We start from the raw sequence: 21,551 nt of genomic DNA on the forward strand, positions 1-21,551 counted from the left end.
TGTCCTTGCTGGCTACATAGCGCCATTGTCCCTTAAAATGCTTTCTGTTTGAAAGCCACACATCACAGCAAGGATGGCGGCACTGTCCCCTGCTCTGCAGCAGGGCTCTGCTCAGCCTCTCATCCAGCAGAGAGAGTGAAAACCTTCACCCAAGCAGCTGCTGGTAGGGGACAGGGGACCAGCCACACTCCAACTCAGTAAAAACTGACCAGCAGCGTGACCAGCAGGGCGTGACCAGCAGGGCGAGGGAGGTGATCGTCCCCCTGTACTCAGCTCTGGTGAGGCCGCACCTCGAGTACTGTGTTCAGTTTTGGGCCCCTCGCTACAAGAAGGACATGGAGGTGCTTGAGCGGGTGCAGAGAAGGGCGACGAAGCTGGTGAGGGGCCTGGAGAACAAGTCCTACGAGGAGCGGCTGAGGGAGCTGGGCTTGTTCAGCCTGGAGAAGAGGAGGCTCAGGGGTGACCTTATCGCTCTCTATAGGTACCTCAAGGGAGGCTGTAGCGAGGTGGGGGTTGGCCTGTTCTCCCACGTGCCTGGTGACAGGACGAGGGGGAATGGGCTTAAGTTGAGCCAGGGGAGTTTTAGGTTAGATGTTAGGAAGAATTTCTTCACTGAAAGGGTTGTTAGACATTGGAACAGGCTGCCCAGGGAAGTGGTGGAGTCACCATCCCTGGAAGTCTTCAAAAGACGTTTAGATGTAGAGCTTAGGGATATGGTTTAGTGGAGGGCTGTTAGCGTTAGGTTGGAGGTTGGACTCGATGACCTTGAGGTCTCTTCCAACCTAGAAATTCTGTGATTCTGTGATTCTGTGAAAAACATATTTCATTAATAAGCCACTTTGCTTCCAATGTGCCTGCATTTTGGACACTATTTGGGCACTACTTGCTTTTGCTTTTCCCTCTGTAAGCAAGCGTGACTCCTGAGGGCTGGAGCAAAGATGAGACCAGCATGCACAGGACCGTGACAATCTTGTATTGTGTGGTTTCAACAGCAGAGGAGCCATAACTTTTGAAAAGGGTCAGGCCAAATAAAACATGAAAATTTGCTTTGCCCAAGATCAAGCTAAATACAAAACAGGTTGGTCTTTACCAGGAAATCTCCCCTTGGACAAGATCAACTTCCAAGCAGTAGAGTCACAACAGGAACAGACAGAAACTGTCTTGAGTAGTGTTGGAAATGGGATTGGATTTCCATCTACCCTGGAAAGAGAGAGAAGTACCTAACAGGCCTTTTTCATTACTAATACCTATGAATCTTGATGAATCTTGAATTACTCAGAAGATGGGAGACTGAAAATCCCCAGACTCTGTGGGACTAGGTAAGAAATACAGGTGATCAACATCATGAAATTAGTTGTCCTGCTAAACCTTTTATTTCCTTTATTTTTAAAAAAATCATTATTATTATTTAGGTCTTTTTTACTGTTTGTTTAAAGAAGCAACATTTCTCTAAGGAACTCCTATCCCCTTATCTAGCTGAGAGGATTTCTGTCTGTCAAAAGGAGACAGTTAGAAGAGTGGACTGCTGGCCTGGAGGAAAAAGCTGTACTTTCCCGGTGTACCCAAGTGGGTAAAAACTCTGACACAGAAGAAACATGCCTAGAGATTATCAAGCAGTTCAAAACCTACCTTCCATTGAACCTTTCACAAGATTACTTAGAGTTAAATCCTTCTTCTACTTAGAAAGGATTGAACAGAGCCCACTGCCAAGAAGCTGAACTCCACTCAACTGCCCAGGCAAGAAGAAATCCCACGTGCCCATTTGGTGCCAATTACAAGGAGCAGGCAGCGTGGGACCTTACACCACACGTCTGACCCAGGAAGAGGCCTGTGACCACTGAATGGTTTCACATAGTCCCCAACAACTTTCAGATGGCTCGAGCACTACTGGCTTGTCAGTGACTTTTGCTTCTCACAGTGACAATGACATAAGTTATTGGTTCACAGCATCCCGTGGAGGTGCAGCACTATGATGTGGTAAAACAAACAGAAGTATTAATAATGGCTGTGAAAATTTAACTTTTATTATCTGTTCACTGTGTACAAAACACCATTCTGCATAGTGATAACTCATTTGTTGTACAGTTGACAGTGCACATCAACAAACAAGTATTAAAGAGGTATACACTTAATGAGAAGGGCAGTGATGGCCAGTGTACATTACACACTAAGATCCTGCATTGCCAGCTGTTTTAGGATGGAGTGCCTCATAACCACTCAATTGGTGAGTCTTATAAATGGGATAAGCATTTACCAATGAATCAATTTAAGAATGAGGATGAAGAGACAAAGCAGAATTAACGTATCTGATACACAATTTCCAGAATGATTAAGAAGGTTTACAGAGGTGGCTGAGAAGGATCCGTATTTTTTCAAACACTTCAATCTTTAAAATTGTTAAAATTGTTAAAATTTAATGATAAATAACAGAATCTCACAAATCTTTAGGGGCAAAATGCTCCACATTTATTTACATATGAAATGTGTTTAATACAGTTGTAATGGACATAGTGTATAGTAACATCTGACAGCAGCAAGACTTTTAAGGAACCAAACAATTACTACCATATATCATGCAGCTATCTATATATACATGATTTGTTTTAAAAAAAAGTACAAAAAATTTTATAGGGATACATACAAGGTATAAAATGCAAAAACAAACCAAAAATATAACTCTCACAGAGACCAATATATGAAAGGGACAGTATGGTACCTCTTTGTACTTTGTGAAAGCATAACTAGTGATATTAGATACACTTTTGAAATGGCTGAACTAGCATCGTAAGATCTGTGCTAAAGTTGAAAGCCCCAGTAATACTTACATAGGCTGGTGTGTTAGCTTCTTGACAGTTGTGGCTGTATGTAACACTGAGCACCAGAACATTTGGCATTAGCATACAGAGCTGGGAAACACCAACCCCTGCAGCAAGGGTTAACTATTTTATTTTGATAACCAGAAATTAAGGAAAATACATAATGCTGTGTACTCGCTTCTATATGTTTAATAAATTACATGACAAAAAACATCATAATTATAAACCTATTCCTCTAATTACACCTTATTTATTTAATCCAGAGCAGCCCAGCCCTTTTATAAGTATTTTAGCTTTGATCACAAGCACCTGATGGTCTAAAAATTACTTCATGATACATATATAGTTGTGCAATTATACTTTTCAGAAGTACTTTATCATTCTAGGGGGTCTGCACCTGTTTTGGTGTTGACACCTAAAACCAGCACTGCACTTTACACACGCAGTGATAATTTTTTTTCTTTTTCTTTTTTCTTTTTTTTTTCTTTTTTTTTTTCTTTTTTTCTTTCCTTTGTAGAGAGAAGGTTTAAAAGCTTCCTTACTCATTTAGAAACACTAGTCCTGTAGAATTTAAAATCTCTCCTTGGCTTGTTTTCTTTCTTCATTTTTTCCCCTCCAAGCACTGCCTTCTGATGCACTCCCATTAGCTAAACTTTCTTTCAGAAGCATTCATTTAAGAAACCCGAGAAACTGCCCCAGCATTAAGAACTCTGTTTTAGAGAAACTTACTACAAAAAACAGAAACAAAACAAAAAACAATTTTCCACTAGATACCAATACAAACACGTAACAAAGAGTATAAAAGTTATTAGTTTAAATATATACAAACTCTTTTCAACTCAAATACTGCTTCAATGGTTTTGAGGGTATAGACAATGAGGTGAAGGGGACATTTTTATGCAGAATATATTGCAACAGCCTGAACAGTACTGTTAACACTATTATACCTTGAACTTTCTGTAACAAAAATGTCATTAGTATTCCAATGTGGAGAGAAATTTCTGTGTCCCAAATAATCTGATCATTTTTCTGCTGAACTCATTCTTTTTGACTTAATGAAGGCCATGCCATGTGTTCTCATGTGAGTATTTAAGGCCGCTTCAGTTTCAAAAGTCTTTGCACACACTTTGCATCTTCTGTCTGATACCGTATTGTCAGATGACTCGTCCTCATGATTGGGCTTGTTTTCTTGCTGATTATCTTCCCCAGACCCATTTTGTTTTGACACTGGCTGAGGCTCCTTCAGCTTATGTACAATGAAGAGATGTCTGGAGAGAGACACGTGAGATGTGTAGCAGAGTCCGCATTCCCTGCATTGGTATGAAGAGCCATCAGATTTATGCTGAGGAATATGTTCATGAAACTGGAGAAGATTTTCTGTTGTAAAGCCACAGACAGCACACTTGTGAACCTTAAAAACATTTATTTTTAGCTTCTTCAGTGGTTGCGTGATTGCACCTCGTGGAGGCCTGAATTCCAGTATAGGTTCTTCCAATTTACGCTTTGGACTAGGAACCTAAAAAAAAGCCATAAACAGCATTTTGTGTAAGCATAAATATGCAGTGACTTCCATGACTGTGACTGCAAACTGCAAAAACTTTCCAGTGGTAGATTCCTGTACAACTTTGAAAAATACGGTATTTGAAATAATACGTGCAAATATATGTCGCACATGTTAGAAAAGTAAGGGTTTTCTTTACTATAAATTTCACGTAGATTTTGTCAGCTCCGATAAAGCAACAGTATCTAATGCACTGTGTTAACATGATTAACTTGCCAGTGTAACTGCATCCAAGTACACATCAATGTGACTACAGTTGTGCATGGAGTATCAGTCTAAGAAGTTTTTAGCACCACCTTCGAAACTGTATTTTAATTGCACTTAATATTTCATAACTGAAATTTGACAGGATGGATTATCTACTGGCTGTTAGTAGCCAAAAGAACACAATGGCAAAGGATGAACTAATATTGCAAGGTTTTGTTTTTTTTTAAAACTATTTAAACATATCTTTTTTTTTTTTTTTTTTTAATTCTTGTTGTTACTTTTCTGACATGAATATTTCTTTACAATCCTCTACATCCTACGTAGCTTGGATACACTCCATGATATTTCAGAAGACAATGTATATAGCTGCCACATTTTTAACACTTAAATAAAAAGGCAGTATGTTGGGCTGAAAAAGAGTCATGTAAAAGACAAGAATAAATTTTAAAAAACATGTATGTTTGTGTATCTACTATCAGCTCTGGTTGTGCTATCACATGTGAAATTCTTCATCATACAGCGCCCCTAACACTTAAAAAATATATATATATAAAGCTGTTAAACTCTGCACGTAACAAGTCTTTTGACAGCGCTGTCTTCTTATTTTTGCTTTCCTCCTAACGCTCATCATCAGACTGAAAGCAGTTTCACTCTAAAATTTATGTCAAATAAGCTCAAGGCTGGGTACCTGGAATAAGATCATAATGCTTCTATGCAACCTTTAGCTTTCCTACAGCTATGAGAGGACTTAGTTGCAGAAGTTTTGAAAGGTGCTCATGAAACAAACCACCAAAAGTAGAGTTACATTCTCTATGATTTAGTGATTAAATTAGACTGAAAGTCTTTCAAAAAACATGTTATAGCTCAAGCAGGATAGAATTTGTTGCAGTAACCGTTGAGACATTTTGGGGGCTCTACTTCACAGATCAAAATCTTATGGGATCAAAATATCTGCATCTATTTAAAGATCCTGAATGTATACTCACAAAAAAATCTCACTTTCAGTGAAATCCAAGAAATTACCTTTGTATCTTCTTTTACTTCCCTTTCTTCCATATTGGTCGATTCAGTCATTTCTTTTACATCAGGGTCTTTAATGCCATGCATCAACTGAATATGTTTTTCCAACATCAACCGCTTGGTAAAAGTACGCCTTGAATCTGGGCAGTGTCTATACAAACACAAAGCAGACATGCAGAGATTCAAATATCATGTTTAAAAAAAAAGATGTAATATTCTGAAGAATGAGAACAGAACTAGTAAATAAATCCAGACAACAGGACAATCTATTACAGTGACAATGCTTTTCCAATCAATCATATGGGTAAGTATTATAAGAAAAGGAGAACAACTACAAAATAAAACTACAAATGTTTGAGCAACTTGTATTCACAGAAAATGAGAAAGTTCTCTGAAGATAATATCCAAAATGGTAGGAAGCATGGGTCAGAATAAAACTTGTGAGCATATCATCCTTATCATAACATCGAATTTAGCTCCACAGTATGCAAATACAAATATATGTATACATACACATAAAGATAGAGCAGAAAGTTTCTTATTATATGTTTTATCTGATTGACATGGATCTTTTTATTACATTATGTGTTCTCTCTCCAGCCACTTAAATATCACTGAGGACTTTTTGACATTACACACTGTTTTATGCATGAGAAACATACTACTAATATTGACTTTTGCAGATTAGAAGAGTGGTTTGTATATTTCAGAGACTACTAAACACCAAATTCACCACTGTAAAACTATCAGCCACGGAAACTCTCAGCTCAGTAGAACTCCTGACTTGCTTGCTAAAGCTCCTGAAAAGCTGCATACTTTACGTACATGTGTTCTGAGTAGTTTGTTATGTTTCATGCAGGCAGAACAGCTCAAATAGTTTGGACTGTTTTTAAATATTTACATATTTAATATAGTATTTAATATAATGCAATTAAAATGTATTTAAATAAATGATTCATTTTAATGAACAAGACACTTGCTTTTATACAGTTAAGAAGATAAATTCAATTAACAATGTTTTTGTTGGCTTATAGTCTGTCTCTAGTATGTTTAATAAATAAATAGAACTTACGAGCATGTATAAACCTTCCTAATGCCTTTGTGCTTGATACGATTGTGACGACATAAACTATGGGACGAACTGAAAGATTTGTCACATTGTCGACAAGGGTGTTTCTTCATTTGCTTTAAAAGAAGAAAAATGCATTAACTAAATAAAGCTAAGTAAAAGTAGTGCATGCATTAAATCCTTTAACAATAGGAAAGAAACATACTTACTAGTGTCTGGCACTGCATCTTCAACTATACACCATTCCTACAGCAACACTGTAGGAGTCAGAGGAATTAAAGCTCTTTCAAAACAATGTGACCAGCATGAATTACACATGCACCTACCAAAATTGTAAACTGGTACCACAAACTGTGGGTGAAGTGAAGTTCTTCCATCAAAGAAGCACAGAAAATCAGTGGATTATTTCTGGACCAGTAAAGGTAGCATGGTCAAAGATCTGCTTTCACTATAAAGTAATCTCACCCTTCCCGTCACCAAATTGCTTCTGCAGCTGCTGACAGGGAGAGATTACCAATCACCCACAAGAAAAGAGGCGAAGGGCACATACTAAATAGTGACCATAGCAAAACGTCATGAATACTGATGTGATAATAGGGCTCAAAAAAGTCATGAGGAGAGATGGTCTGATGTCAGCTTGAGGAACATTTACTTGGGGAGTTCTATGGATCTTATATTACTATTAGTTTAGTGTAAGGAGAAAGAAAAGTTAAAAATGATGGAGTGGTCTCCACCCATGTCATTGCAGCTGAACACAGCCACAGGAGCTATAGTATCTGAAGAAATAACATCTCCAAAACTGTCAGCTATAAAAGAACGAATGACATGGTCCTATCCTTTAAATTTACTAGCACATCGTCAATCCTAGAACTCAGTCCAAATGGCCTGTCTTACCAGCCCAAGTAGTTGTAGCAAGGAAACTGAAATATTCCCAAACAAATTAATTAAATGCATTAATCAGTACATTCTGCAGTATGGTTTTGCAGTATGCTTTTGACTGCAGTACTCTGAGAAGAATTTACGGATGCTTAAAGCAGAATGTGAAGGCATATTAAGGATTCAATCAAAAAATAGCCCTGGCCTATACTGTAGAAACTGTAATTAATTGAACAAGCATTATCTATATGGTACTAATATTTTTTTACTTGCCTTCTGTCACTCTGAGGTAGCTTTGATTAGACTGGATGTGATTCCCCAGCTCATTTAGAAGTGACAGTATTATGGGGAGGTGTGTTGCTTTGTGTTGTTTTAAAGAATTGTATCAGTGTAAAAAGTAAGTGTATCTGAGCTTGAACCTACTTCTGTTTGCCACTAAAAGCATTGATGAGTTAGTATTTGCACTAATGGGCAAAACGTTTTACATGCTGCTAAAGGGACTGATTTTGAAAGAAAACTAAACTATGATTGTATGAGTGTTACAGGATCAGGAGTAAGTAATTAGTTCAGTCATACTACAGGGACTGTAACATATTTTACGGAGTTTCTTTATAGACGCTCCGTAGCATAAGTGTCACAAATATACTTGCTAGGCTTGAAACTGAAGCAATTAACACTAATTCCTTAGTGACTTCAACAGACAGAAATGCAAAAATGGGCTTCTAAAGCAACAGGAGAAACCAAACAGAGATGTTTGTCCAACTTTCACGCCCTCAAACTGTAAAAGGAGAACCAGGTAAAAGAAAATGTAGTTCTGTGAATCATAATCATTTGTTTTTGTGTGTTTTGTTCCAAGGGTTACTGGAAATGTAGCTATGCAGCCTGAATACGGCATTCTTTACAGCAGGAAGGCAATATCTCTCAGACGTGGCTGAAAGAACAGAGTGGGAGTTACCGAAGGCAAGGATGAGCATGAAAATGGTCTTTCAGTCAGGCTTGGGAGCCATTTGCTTGAAGTTGTCATAAGAAAATTAGAGATGACACTCAGCAGTCTGGCATTTTCAGCCTTTCCATAAAATGTTTAGAAACAGAATAAAACAATTTGCACAACACAGCTTCAGAGATAAGCACTGAAATTTGAAGAGACACAGAAACCTCTGAAAATGTGCTATCATTTATTGTAGCATATCAGCATCCTGAAAACTACAGATTTTTCCACTCTGGATGATTCTTCATCACTTAGACAAAATAAATCTGCTGTCCCTTCCAGCCCTGCTCTCTCTCTTCAGTGCAGCACAGTACTTTAGTTTAATTCCTTGCTTCTCTGTTGAGGGAAGAATCAGGCCATTGCTCCTGGCACACAGCAAAGGCCAGGACTGGACAGCAGACGACCGCGGTGCTGCAGTATCGGGCTGCACCTTGCCCTGGCCAGTCCCACCCACAGCTACGCAGGGTCCAGCAGAGGACCCCGGCAGAGCGCCCAGCCCGCTGGGGGGTGAGGAACTGCACTGCTCCCGGCACCACCGCTCCTGGCTGTTCATGACACTGGGTTAACGCTGCCCTGCTACTCCTTGCTCCTTTGTCCAGACTCTGTGGAACTGGCCTTTAATTCCTACTCGCCTGGTTTTCCTTCAGTTCCATGCTCTCCTTGCCCTGAATCCTGCCTACAAGCCCAGCTCCCTGGCATCTTTTCCTCCCATGCAGCCCCTGCTCATTTTTGATGTTTGGGTCAGTGTAATCTTCAGCTTTTGTGTCTCCCAGTCTTGGCTCACTTTGACTTTGATAACCGCCTTCTAGTTTCAACCCTTGCTATAGGTGGGTACAACAGTTTTAGTACCATCAGGAGAGCTAATGCAGGCAAGGCAACAGGGGACACAGACACTATTGCAGCAAAACAACAACAAAAAACAACAAACCAAACCAATAAAGGAACCGAAATTTACTTTTCCCCTTTTGGTTCTGTGCTTGACAATTAGCACTTTGACCTCACTTCTGTAAATACTCATGCACTTGAGTAACCTCATACAAATCATAAGTGCTACATATACGAATCACTCACTACTTATGTGTTTGCTACAAGCAGTAGCACAGGGTCTGATTCAAACTGAATCAACCCAAAGAATTTCACTGACTTCACTGAGCTTGGTAGCCAAATCCACAATGTGGTACTATGTGGAAGAATGAAGTCTGAACTGAAAATGGAAAATTCATCTTAAATAACAAAACTTTTTGCTTTTTTGCTTTACTCTAGCTTGCAGCACTGCAATGTATGAAGATAGACTCCTCAAACTGCACTGTGAAGTTATGTTTTTCACTATTCTTTTCCTTTTTAAGCTAAATTTAAAAAGTCAGTTTTGTTGCTCTCTTCCCTGAAAGCAGTAGCAGAAGAAAGTTGTTCAGTTTCACCACTGTCCACCTGCCAGTCCTTTTAATTTAAGTGGAAACGTTATAGAATGCATCAAGGACATCAGCCTGTCTTTCTGCTGACTTGAGACTACAGCGTTTCCATATTTCACTTTCAGTCAGTTTTAAGTAAGCTATCTCACATCTAGCTGCCTTAAATAAAAAATGCTACCTTGCTCAACTCTGCTGACTTGTTGCCTGAGCCCGCAAGTGTAAGATTAGAACAATGATTTGATGTTAGAGTGAGTCTAGCTTTAAAATGAAATGCTGTTTGGTGCTCATTGGACCAGCAAATTGAGATTCCATTCCCTAAGTTTAACAGCTAATGAATTTTCAAGACAGAAGGAACTGTGAAATCACAAAGGAAAAAATAATCTGGATCAGATTAGAAGACTTGGATGAAATAGTGGAACATCTTTCATTCTTTCCATCTTCAAGAAATGTTGGTACTGGATGAACAAGCCTACAATTAACTAAGCATGTGTAGATTTTCTCAAAAGAACTATGTAGAAAATGACAAAAACCAAGAAGCAAAAGAGAGAAAGATGACATACATGTAAGAACAGAGGAAAATAATGATGGAACTTAAAGGAATTAATTACAAAACCACAACAATTTGAAAAAAAAAAAAAAAGACAATATTTCAGGTTTAACTCACTTTTTGTAATTAGGTATTATTCATTTACCTTTCCATGTTCTTTCCTCATGTGGGAAATGTAAACATCCCTCTGAGTGAAGAACCTATCACATTCCCAACATGTCCAGCCACGACTAGTGACTTTTTTAGGCTCTCCCTTCTTTATAGGAGAAGGAGATTTCTTCTCTAACTTTTCTGTTCCGTTGACAGATTTTGTGTCCTCTTTGTTGTGACTGGTTGAGTTCTGATTTGTAGGTTTCGTACTGAGAGGCAAATTTATCCCCAGGTTTGGTGGCCCTTCCACACTTTTCAAAGTTCCATGCATTGACTACAATAAAATAAAAAAATATATATATATAAGCAAACAACTAACACAGTTGTGTACAATTGTACTGACAAAATGCAGAAGACCTACTGAAACATGAGTCTCCATTTACTTCTTTGTCATACTTCATCAGATCACATTTTTAACTTAAAGAAACAATGATTAAATATAGACAATGTCTAGCACAGGCAGAAACTAGCCAACAACACTGACACCAGCCATAGCTAAAGTAGTAATTTTCATTCAGTGGCTGGATATTTTCACAAAAAATGAGACTATGTAGGTTAAGTATAAATTGCTGTTGAATAAAGAGAAAAAAAGGGCTCAAGAAGTACATTAGGTTAAGTTCAGTTTCTTGCTTTACTTACCTAATGTAGTTTATTGAACATCCTCATTTCAAACTGTGTGTCTAAAGAGAGATTTCCAAGAAGGCAGGGTTTTTACTGACAAGTTTTGACTTGGAGCATCGGTAAATAAGACAAGAAAAGGTAACTCTGGAAAGATCAGGCAATTATGTTTTTTAGGATATATTAATGTTTTATGTTAAGCCTGTGCTAAGCCCCGTCTTACTGCATGCTCAGGTTATAACTGCTTAGGGCTACACACTGCTATCGGTTCTTGGAATCAAAGGTGTGCAGGACTGGCGGGAACAGCTAAGTGCCTTACAAGCTGCTCAGCACCCTGCAGCTCTTAGGTAGTGATCCTTCCTCACTGATGTATTTCTAGCCTTTAAGATTAGGTAATTGATTAGTATGATGGGAAAACTTCTGCAGCTCCCCTGTTTATGGAGCCAGTGTCGCATGGTGGCGTGATACCTCAGCCCACAGAGAAGATGACTGTTTCAGGAAGACCTGGACCTCAGCTGTGTGTCTGTTTCATATATGACCATGGACTCAACAGGAATAAATCAGCAGGGTTCTGGGCCAACAAAGATGAGTGCAAACCAGGCTTAACGTATTGTTGAACATGGATCCACTGTCAAGGTCTCTTTCACATCCAAAAGACTTGCCCTTTACATTGACAGCATTCTAATCATCTCATATATTGATCTGCATTATAGCTATTGTGGACAATGTGTCTGGCCACCCTAAACATGCAGGTAACTTCAGAAACAAAAAGCATCTAATATATTCTTGATTTGGACAATGTAAGTATACCAATCTGCTTCTCCAGTGTAACACTATAGTACCAAGTTCTTTGTGAATCGTGTGGCTTTTGGGACTACCTGCATGTTGTACTGCAAATATCAACCTGATCTGTAGAACACGTTCTATTTGAATAGTCGACTGGAAAAGAAAGCCAGTACTTTTAAAAGCTAAGACATTATTAAAAAGTAAAGTGCACAGGATTGACTGACAGCTTCTAAGAATAAATTAAAATTGTGTAGTAAAGGAAGAAGTTTTCTGGGGTATCTCACTGCACTAGGAGATGAAGTACAAGCATTGAGTGCGGGGAAGGAGGGTCCTCTAGTTTCAGGCAACTGGAGATCGATCTGGAGATTCCATCCCATCTTAACTTATCAGCATGTAAGGCATTAGTGCTCAACTTTCTTTATGTCTTTTAAATGTAGTATCTGAAATTTAGTTTCTTAAAAATAATCCCAAAGCATTAAAGCGTAACCTGAAGTCACAGTGACAGTATATACCACCACTAGACTTAAGTGTTATGCCTCCAGTCCAGACCTTCACTATCTGTTATCACTGGCTGTTCCTTTTTTTTTTTTTTTTGTAGCAAGCCATTAGAGGAAAATAAGACATACATTTTGCCAACAAGATACCTTCCCATCTGCAGGAATTACTCTAGGTTATTTTTGTAGCTTTAAATAACCTCCTTCTGAGCCTCTTTCTAACCCTTTCTGTTCTATTTTCATCCAAGTCTTCTCTGCCTTGCTGCTTTATGTCTAGCCATATCAAACAATTATGTTTGTTGCAGCTGGGATGAGCTCTGCCCTTGTTGAGCACTCTTCCTCTCCCTGTGTCCTTTTCTGCTTTTATCTATACCCTGTTACTGTCTTTTTCTTTCCCCCTAGAGTCAAGTCCAATTTACACTTTTCTGCTGTTGTTCCTAATACCATACACACATCCTAAATGTAAAAGCACTAGCAATTCTGAACAAAAGCTGTAATGCTGTTACTGAAAGCCTGTGTTCTAATTCACTAGTTTTGTTCTCAGAATTGTCTGCATCATTTGTAGTGTAACATGCTAAGAATATACTGGACAAAAGTACAAATACTGGCATGGTAAACTACAGCCAAAATGTAAAAAAGTATCCAAAACATAGGTAACTAAGTGTAACTTTATGAGAGATGCTGAGCAACCCTAACATATAAGAATAGCTCCTATCTCTAACTACAGTAACATCATGTCCCAAAGTGGTTTTCAGATCTTAAAGAAATACGTATGTAACATCACTTCCACAAAAATACCTGATTCAAGAAAAACTAATTATGTACATAAGACATACACTCCAATGTATGGAATTTGCCTAACTAGTTAGAAAAGAAGCGATACATGTAGATTGAAGGAATTAGAAAATATGACTTTGCATTGCTGCATTAGAGGACCATTTAAGGTATCTGACATAAGTCTAAAATGATTCTTACTGTTTATATTTATAAACTAGTTCAGAAACAAAGAAAATACATTGTCCTTGCATTTCTGAACATCTTGGGACATTTCCCTATCTCCAACTCATGTTTAAAACTGGCTTTAAAACCAGCTGTTTTTGCAAGAATTCTGATCTTGTTTTCAATGCACCTTTAGTGATTTCTAAGGTTATAAGTACCATAGTTGAGGCTAAAATGCAAAATGATAGTTTTAGCAGGCAAGAAAGATAACTGATTTTTCACTACTCTGTATATAAATTTTACTATTTAAATCACTTCAACAGTTGCCAGGCACCAGATAATGATAATAATGTATAAGAAATTTCAGCACTGCTAACAGACTTGGTGTATTTAAAACAAGGTAACGGAGTACTTAAAGTGTATAGCTAGCAAGTTAGAGCCAGGGGACTGCTGATTCTTAATAACATGATTTGCAAGGATGGCAATAAGTCTTTTCTAGTCAAATTCTTCAAGCAGTTATAAGGATATTGATGAAAAATCCACTTCAGGTTCTTTTTTTTGAAGTGTGCATGTGTTCATGTGCACACACACACACACAGACACCACACACAAAATTTCTACATTTGAGAAACGTACGGGTTCCCCCCAGTTAGTTCTGAATATTAAAGGTTCCATTTTGTGACGTGCTCAGCATTCTCAACTACTAACAACGGGAATAATACTTTAAATACTGTAAATAAGGCTCAACAGTTATTAGGATTGGATCAATGTACTCTAATATTATTATTATACACTATTATCTCCTCATTTAATTTTCATAAAATAACATATTGAATGCAATGTACTAAGATATTCCTAGCATATCAAAATAAACAATCACGTAGAAATAGTAAGTGGTTACATCACAGATGCTGAAAACCATATGAAATATAAGACTAACATCTGAAAACAATATTCACAATTTAATCTTTTGGAATTATTAACATCTCTTTCTTCCAGCAGCTTTCTTGTTATTTTGAGCCTTTTTTACAGCATTTTCTCAAAACACATATCGCATGATAAATAGTATCTAAGAATAAAACAAGAGATGCCTACACACCTTGATATGATCCATCATAAGCTGTTTCTGTGCATACAGAAGAGAGCAGTCTGGACACTTGAAAACAGACACCTTCTGGTTTTCAATATGCTGATCAAAGTGGCGATAGAGCAAAGGTTGTAGAGTAAACACAGTGTCACACATAGAGCATTTATATATTATTCTAAAAACAGAAGTACAATAAACAGTGTCAGTCATGTTTATGATCTATCAGCAAGAATCATGATGTTAACTTTTTTCTCAGCAGATACAAGATCTGACACGTTTAAGCAATTATTTTGCACTGCCTGAAAAAAGGTAAAATGAAACTAATTCAGAACATCTTCCAAAATCAAAATAAAGGAGCAGTAGAAAAAGCAGAAAAATAGAAAAAAATGACTAAGCCAGAAAACAATAGCATATGCCAGTTACATATATAACACCAACATCTGCTTACAGTACTCTGAAGTAACAGGTCTTCAGCTCCTGAACCCATGTTGTAACTGAAGGACAAAGAATACACCTGTTTCAGGTTGCAAAGGCAATGTATTTTAAGGGAGTTACTGATTTGATCATAATCAGTACTACACTTCAAGATGCACTTATTTTTTGTCAATGTATATGGCTTTCAACCTCTTGAATGACAAATCTAGACTCTGTTAATGTCCTGAAACTGAGACTTCACAGGGTGATATTTCCCTGTTTTGCAATTACAGGCCTTTAAGAATCTGTCTATCACAGCAATGTAGAGATACCACCAAAACCGCAACTTCCTCTCTCAAAGCATATGCATTTTTTAACTTGGAAAATGAATGAAAGGAAATGACATGTGAAAGAAAAGGAATACAGAAATTTGCCATAGATCATCAGATGAGAGATAAATCAAATCCATTATCCATCTGTAGTGGTACTTCAGAGAAACTTCAGATAAGATAAAGGAAACTCAAGCACAAGTGCTGAGTACCAAGACAGGCACTTCCTCTGTGAAAGCAGTCTTCCTAATCCCATCACTTAGAGGTTGATCTCTGTCCTAAAAAATGGATTTCCATTAAAAAACAATCAAACAAACAAAACCCCTGCTTGTTAGCATGCTAAGTTTTCTCATTGCCCACGTAAGTTCCTGTAAGGAAGGTGTTAAAGAGCTTGCCAGGAATAGGAAATGTTTCTTGATATTAATTGGTAAGGAAAAAAAAAGGTTTCTAAAATGCAGTTTCACCTCATATATCTCACATCAATAAAACCTCACTTATCTTACTAACAGTTTAAACTGAGATTATAAGAGACAACTCCCGGGGAAATAAATCAGCAGATTACCACCCTGGCAGACAAACTGAAGTGAATGCAGACTGAAATGGAGAGAACGTGAATCTGCCCAGGCACAGGGCACTATTACAGACATCCACTCGCTATGGGATGCACTGTTTAAGGGAAACAGAAAAGCAAGAGCGTGAAGATTTACTATGCAATAGATCATCTCCCTCAGCACACAGCTGCTGAGTATCTCAGCACGCTAAACCAACATCTTGGTCTTTTCTCATCGGAACAGTTCAAGATAATCTGAAGCAAAAATTTTACTGCCAGCTGCCTTCACTACACCCAAGAAAAAATGTAATTTCCTCAGAGAAGTACTTGCTACAATTCTGTAGTTAATATCTCAGAACACAAGCTGAGAGCAGATACTAACTGCCTGATGATATTTCCTGGTTCTGGGGTACCAAATACTTTTATTCCATCCTTTAAGTCCTGTCTTCTATAATACTGTTTTACATCTTCCTCAACAACTTTGTCCAAAAGTAATGAAATGTCAAAACCTGATCACTAACTAACAAGGCAAACAACCCAAGGCACGAGACTGTATCAAAGCCTTGCCCCTGGGAGGGAGATTGTCACCCTCCTGGTTCCTTGCTCATGGACCACTGATAACAACCACAATTCCAGAATTTTGGTGCCTCTTACTGAGTACTCAATGCCACTGCTAAGTGCTAATGAAAGATGAGTAAAATTACAGTGTTCTGGATTAATGAGATGTAAATAAGGACTGGCAGAATTAAAAATTATTGCCTGTGTATTTCATGACATCTTTATTCGAACAGTATCTTGGAAATAAAACGAGGCAAAAGAAAAGTTGGAAAACCTGCTTTATCGTCTGTTGTGGAACTAGACAGTCATCCGAGTTGGAACAATTTCAAGTCTGTAGAACATAAATTTGTTATTGCAGGATTATGTAATTCAACCAAATAAACTATGACCTATTGTATGCCTCAGATTCATAATGTACCTAAAGTAACACAAGACTACAGAATGACTGAGGTTGGAAGGGAGTTCTTGAGGTCATTTGGTCCAGCCCTGCCTCAAGCAGGGTCAGCCAGAGCAGCTGCCTAGGACCATGTCCAGTGAGGTTTTGACCATCTCCACAGGTGGAGACTCCGCAGCCTCTCTGGGCAATCTGTGCCAGTGTTTGACTTCCAACCTCACTAACCTGTAATTTATTGTGTTCAGATGGAATTTCTAGTGGTTTAATTTCTGCCCATTGCCTCTTGTCCTGTGAGTGGGTGCTGATAAAAGGTGTTCATCTTCCTCTTCATTCCTTCCCATCAGGTGCGCATTGATACACATTGATAAGGTCTCCCTGAGCCTTCTCTTCTCCAGGCTGAACAGTCCCAGCTCTCTCACCTTCTCCTCACATGAGATGCACCAGGCCCTGCATCACCTTAGTCGTGCTGTGCTGAACTCACTCCACTATGTCCACATCTCCCTTCTACCAGGGAGGCCAGATCTGGACCCAGTACTCCAGATGTGTCTCATCAGCACTGAAGAGATAAGAGAAGGATCACCTCCCTTGATTTGCTGCCAATGCTCTTCCCAGTCCCTTAAAGACCTTAAAGTGCACCTTGAGTAATGCACCACTCACTAACACTTACAGGTGCTACTGGCACCAGAAAGTGAATCTGCTACAAAAAAAATCACTTATTTGTGAATTCATCGTATATAAAAAAAAATCTCTCTCTAAAAACACCAGGAGCTGAATACTTACATTTTCTATGAAAGCTAAATGACATTACTCTGTTTTCACAAAAGCACAGGAACTATCTGGTATAGATTGAACTTTAAAACTCAGGCCTCTGTCTTAATTCAAATTCATACCAAGATACCTAACAGTACGTGTTGTGACTATATCCTCCACCAAGTTTTACTTTGACTCACATTTGAAGGCATGACTTTCAATCCTAAACACATGCAACTGAGTGTGCTGATTTGCTTTAAATTTGAGGTAATTGGTATTTAACATACATCAGCTTAAAGCTCTGCCCAAAGTTTAAAGGCTGTTATGCTTCTTCAGGACATAATTTACAACAGCTTAAGTTCAACAAGATCCTTGAGAAGGGCAGCCAGTTGTACTGCCACTGCACAACTACTCCTGCTCCACAGTACACACCAAAATAGGCATGATACGTACACTTCTTCATTTTTCAAAAATCTGGGTAATAAATATTCATATATTATCTTTGAATGAACACATGTATATCACAGAAAAATACTTTCATATTGCGTTAAAGATGTCTAGCATTTTGAAAGCTTTTGCAGAGCATGGTATTTCTCCTTCCTGCACATTTTTCCGCAAAAAAAAACACTACTTGTGGGATAATATATTTTGTTCTGAGAGTACAGTATATATTCATAATCTGGCTTCATAAACAAGAATTTCTCCAATATCCAAAAAGAGATCAGCCATGAAAAATACCTTAATGCTGTTTCTATGGACTTCCAATATTTACTGAAAAAACTAAATCACATATAAGCTTAGGTTTCACATCAAAACATCCTAGATATGTTACAGGAGAGAGCTGACAAAGTTGAAAGCCATCCATTTCCCTATATTAAGATAATCTAATTTCAACTGTTAGAGAATCACTGCATATAGACTTCATTTTTCATGCAGCAAATAGTTTACTATATCTGTTCTGAAACAACCATTTTTAATATAATTATAAATCATACAATTCCAGTAAATGCCAGAGGCACACAGCCATTTACCCGCTAAGCCTAATTCCTGTAAACAAAAATTGTGTGAACAAGTAAACAGAGCCTGAGCTGGTCTCGGCCCATTTATGAGGGAGAACTAATAAATCCTTCCCAGCTCCCCTGATTTGTTCACACACACAGCCTGATTTCCCGCAGCACCGCCGTGACCAGGGCCTCTAGAAACCAGGCTCTGTGGTCAGACAGGAGTTCGAAAACATTTGCCTATCAGCATAAGGTTTGAAACTCCCATTTAAAAATCTGGGTTAAATGACCTTCAAACACTACATAAAAGCCTGAAAGCTTCCTGTTTTAAAACACAAAAGGGTACTGTACACTGCTTTTCATTTATTTTAAAACGCTTACTTCGTAACAATAAACAATTGAACTTTCATGGTAATATCTCTAGTATTATAATACTGTATTTATTATCTTCCTTCTTTACAACAAATTGTCAAGCTTTCAGAATGTATGCAGGCCTTGTGCAGCACAGATAGCTGGTAACACAAGACAGGTAAACCAGCAGTGGCACTGGCATATTCATCAAGCAAGAATAAAATTTCTTCTAGTACAATATGGCACACTACAGTAGATAAAAAAGACTTTGAGCTATGAAAACTTGATGTCACTTGACTAAGATATGTGAGAAATATCCTCAGCAAACAATTAATCCAAACAAGAAAATACTTTCCATTTTACATTGCTGCTGAACAGCATAAATACATTAAGTTAATTCTGAGGAAAACCACAGGTCCTGATAGCCTGAAATAGACCTCATTAAATGGTCAGACAGTAATCAATGAGCATCTTGTGCCCTGGTGCTGACACTGTACTACCTACAGGTGCTTGTGAAACAGAAACAAGTAACTCCAAACATTGCAAAGACTGGGAAAACCTTACTAGTCATTCCGCAAGCATGTGAGACAGCATCTTGATTTAAATGGCCAAATTTAAAGAAAACACACCTTCTTATATGGAAAGGAAACTAATGCAAAATACTTAATTCACCAAATTTATGAGGAATTCAACAGATCCAAGCACAACTCAGTAAATCTTCTCTACTTTTCATATGTGGAGTATCTTACACAATTGGTGATCTTAATCTTTCAGTTTTCTGTAATGGAAATTATGGGAACCTTAAACAAGTTTTAGATTAAATGCTGGTATGTCAAAGTCTGTCACTCAGATATTATCCTGAATTAAAACAAGGTATAATTTATCACTGGTGGAAATGTCTGAATTTAGTATCAGACACAGTAAGTCTGTTGCTATTTTGCTAAAGAAAAAAAAAAACAACAACAAAACCAACAAACAGATCTTTTAATAGGCTAGAAATAAAAGTGTTATGCCAGATTCTTGTGAAATCTGGTTATTACAATGCAGGATACCTTATTTCTTTCATCTGCTCTATATTTTTTCGACTCTGAAATTTGTTAAAATGTACTTGCGTGGTCCAAGCAGTTCAACGGAACAAAACAGAGTTAAACATTTGAGTATCTACTCTGTTCTGCATTCATACCAGCAGAGGAAGAAGAGAGAAGAAAAAGGCCTGTGATTAGAAGGCATTGGGCTTAAGGCCTATGCGGTTTGAAGTCTGATTTTCATATGTGTCGACACCTGCAGCTCCCCCTGCCTTGAATATTCAACATTTTCACAATGAAGACCCTGAATTATGCTCCTTCTTACTGCCTTCAGTAAACCACTTACTGTGTTTATATACAACCAACCTAGGTGAAGAATGGAAACACTTCTGCCTTAATCCAGAAAAGATTTTGTATCAGAAAAAGTCTTATATAAAAATAGCTCTGTATATATATATATATTTTGAATTTCAGGGCAAGGCTGGAAAAAGTTTAAAGGCTGGCACCTCTCACTTATCAGATGGGGATTGTTGTCCTTTAGACATGACAGTTTTAGTGAAGCTAAAACCTAGCTCACCATTCCCAAACTTACAGCTTTCACGAGGACACATCTAGCAGATAGCAGCCTGACAAGCGAGCAGCTGCCTGATCAGAACCACCTCTGTGGCACCGCAGGAGGCTGCAGCCCATGAGAGCCGCCTAAGGTCTGCCCAGAGACAACTGCAGCTGCATCTAACGCCCCAGCCACAAGTGTGCACCCCAACCCTTGAGGGCTGATGGCACCAGAAGAACCAATTTCCCAAATTCACCTAGACAACTATTTGTAAACACATAACAGAAAAAAATAAAATCACTTTTTTCTGCCTTTTCAACCAGACATTAAGAAAATCACTATAAAAGCACTGGCGAGTCTTAGCAGCTGTTTTTGGAATCACATTACATTTAATTCACAGTAAAAATGCATGTGAGGTAAGTGGATTAGAAAACAAGAAGCAGCACACTAGCAGGCTGAATTGTTTTTATAATTACTGCATCACTTTATTGGAGTGCTGTGTTTAAAGAACTGCTATGGCTATGTTCATGGAAATTTAACCTTTGCCTAATAAATTCCTAGCTAAAACCTCCTGAAAATATTAGAAGAATGACACGTATTACCAAATGGATGACAAACTGTTGATTGTTCAGTACTTGACTTAAGATTGTAAGTACAGGACAGAATGCAATTTCAAAGGTTATTAGAATGCAAGCAAGTACAGTAAAAACAGTAATTTTGCTTACTTTGGTTCGCCTATCTTGATACCCGGGTGTTGTGTATAGGCATGGGAATGTGTGCTGGGAGCAGATTTAAATGCCATGGGACAGATAGGACATTTGTAAAAGACTTCACAATGAGAACCTTGAATATGAGACTTGAGTGCCGCCACATCAGAGTATACAACATTGCAATGCACGCAGCTGCAAAAAGAGTGGAAAAGAGTCAGTTCAGCCTAGCATAAAGCAGTATTGAAAGAAATGGAATCAACACTGATTTTCAAGCAAGTGGAAGAGTTAAGCATATGCATATAACCAGTTAAAACTACATTACACTGTCAATTTAAAAGTACAAACAACA

At 38.0% G+C, this 21,551-nt stretch overlaps 1 protein-coding gene across 5 annotated transcripts in view; it reads right to left on the bottom strand.

The window, feature by feature from the left end:
• Positions 1-2,068: 2,068 nt before the first annotated feature.
• ZNF532 (zinc finger protein 532) overlaps positions 2,069-21,551 on the bottom strand; it is a 45,788-nt gene continuing 26,305 nt past the window's right edge. For all 5 annotated transcript variants that reach the window (XM_084304477.1, XM_084304480.1, XM_084304476.1 and 2 more), the window contains 6 exons: positions 21,218-21,394; positions 14,580-14,742; positions 10,639-10,917; positions 6,677-6,789; positions 5,608-5,755; positions 2,069-4,332 (listed from right to left, as the gene is read on the bottom strand). In XM_084304477.1, coding sequence (XP_084160603.1) covers positions 3,838-4,332; positions 5,608-5,755; positions 6,677-6,789; positions 10,639-10,917; positions 14,580-14,742; positions 21,218-21,394 — 1,375 coding nt within the window. In that variant the 3' untranslated portion in view covers positions 2,069-3,837. The remainder of the gene's footprint in view (positions 4,333-5,607; positions 5,756-6,676; positions 6,790-10,638; positions 10,918-14,579; positions 14,743-21,217; positions 21,395-21,551) is intronic.

The sequence above is a fragment of the Netta rufina genome (genome assembly GCF_964035555.1).
Source record: "Netta rufina genome assembly, chromosome: W".
NCBI lineage: Eukaryota > Metazoa > Chordata > Aves > Anseriformes > Anatidae > Netta > Netta rufina.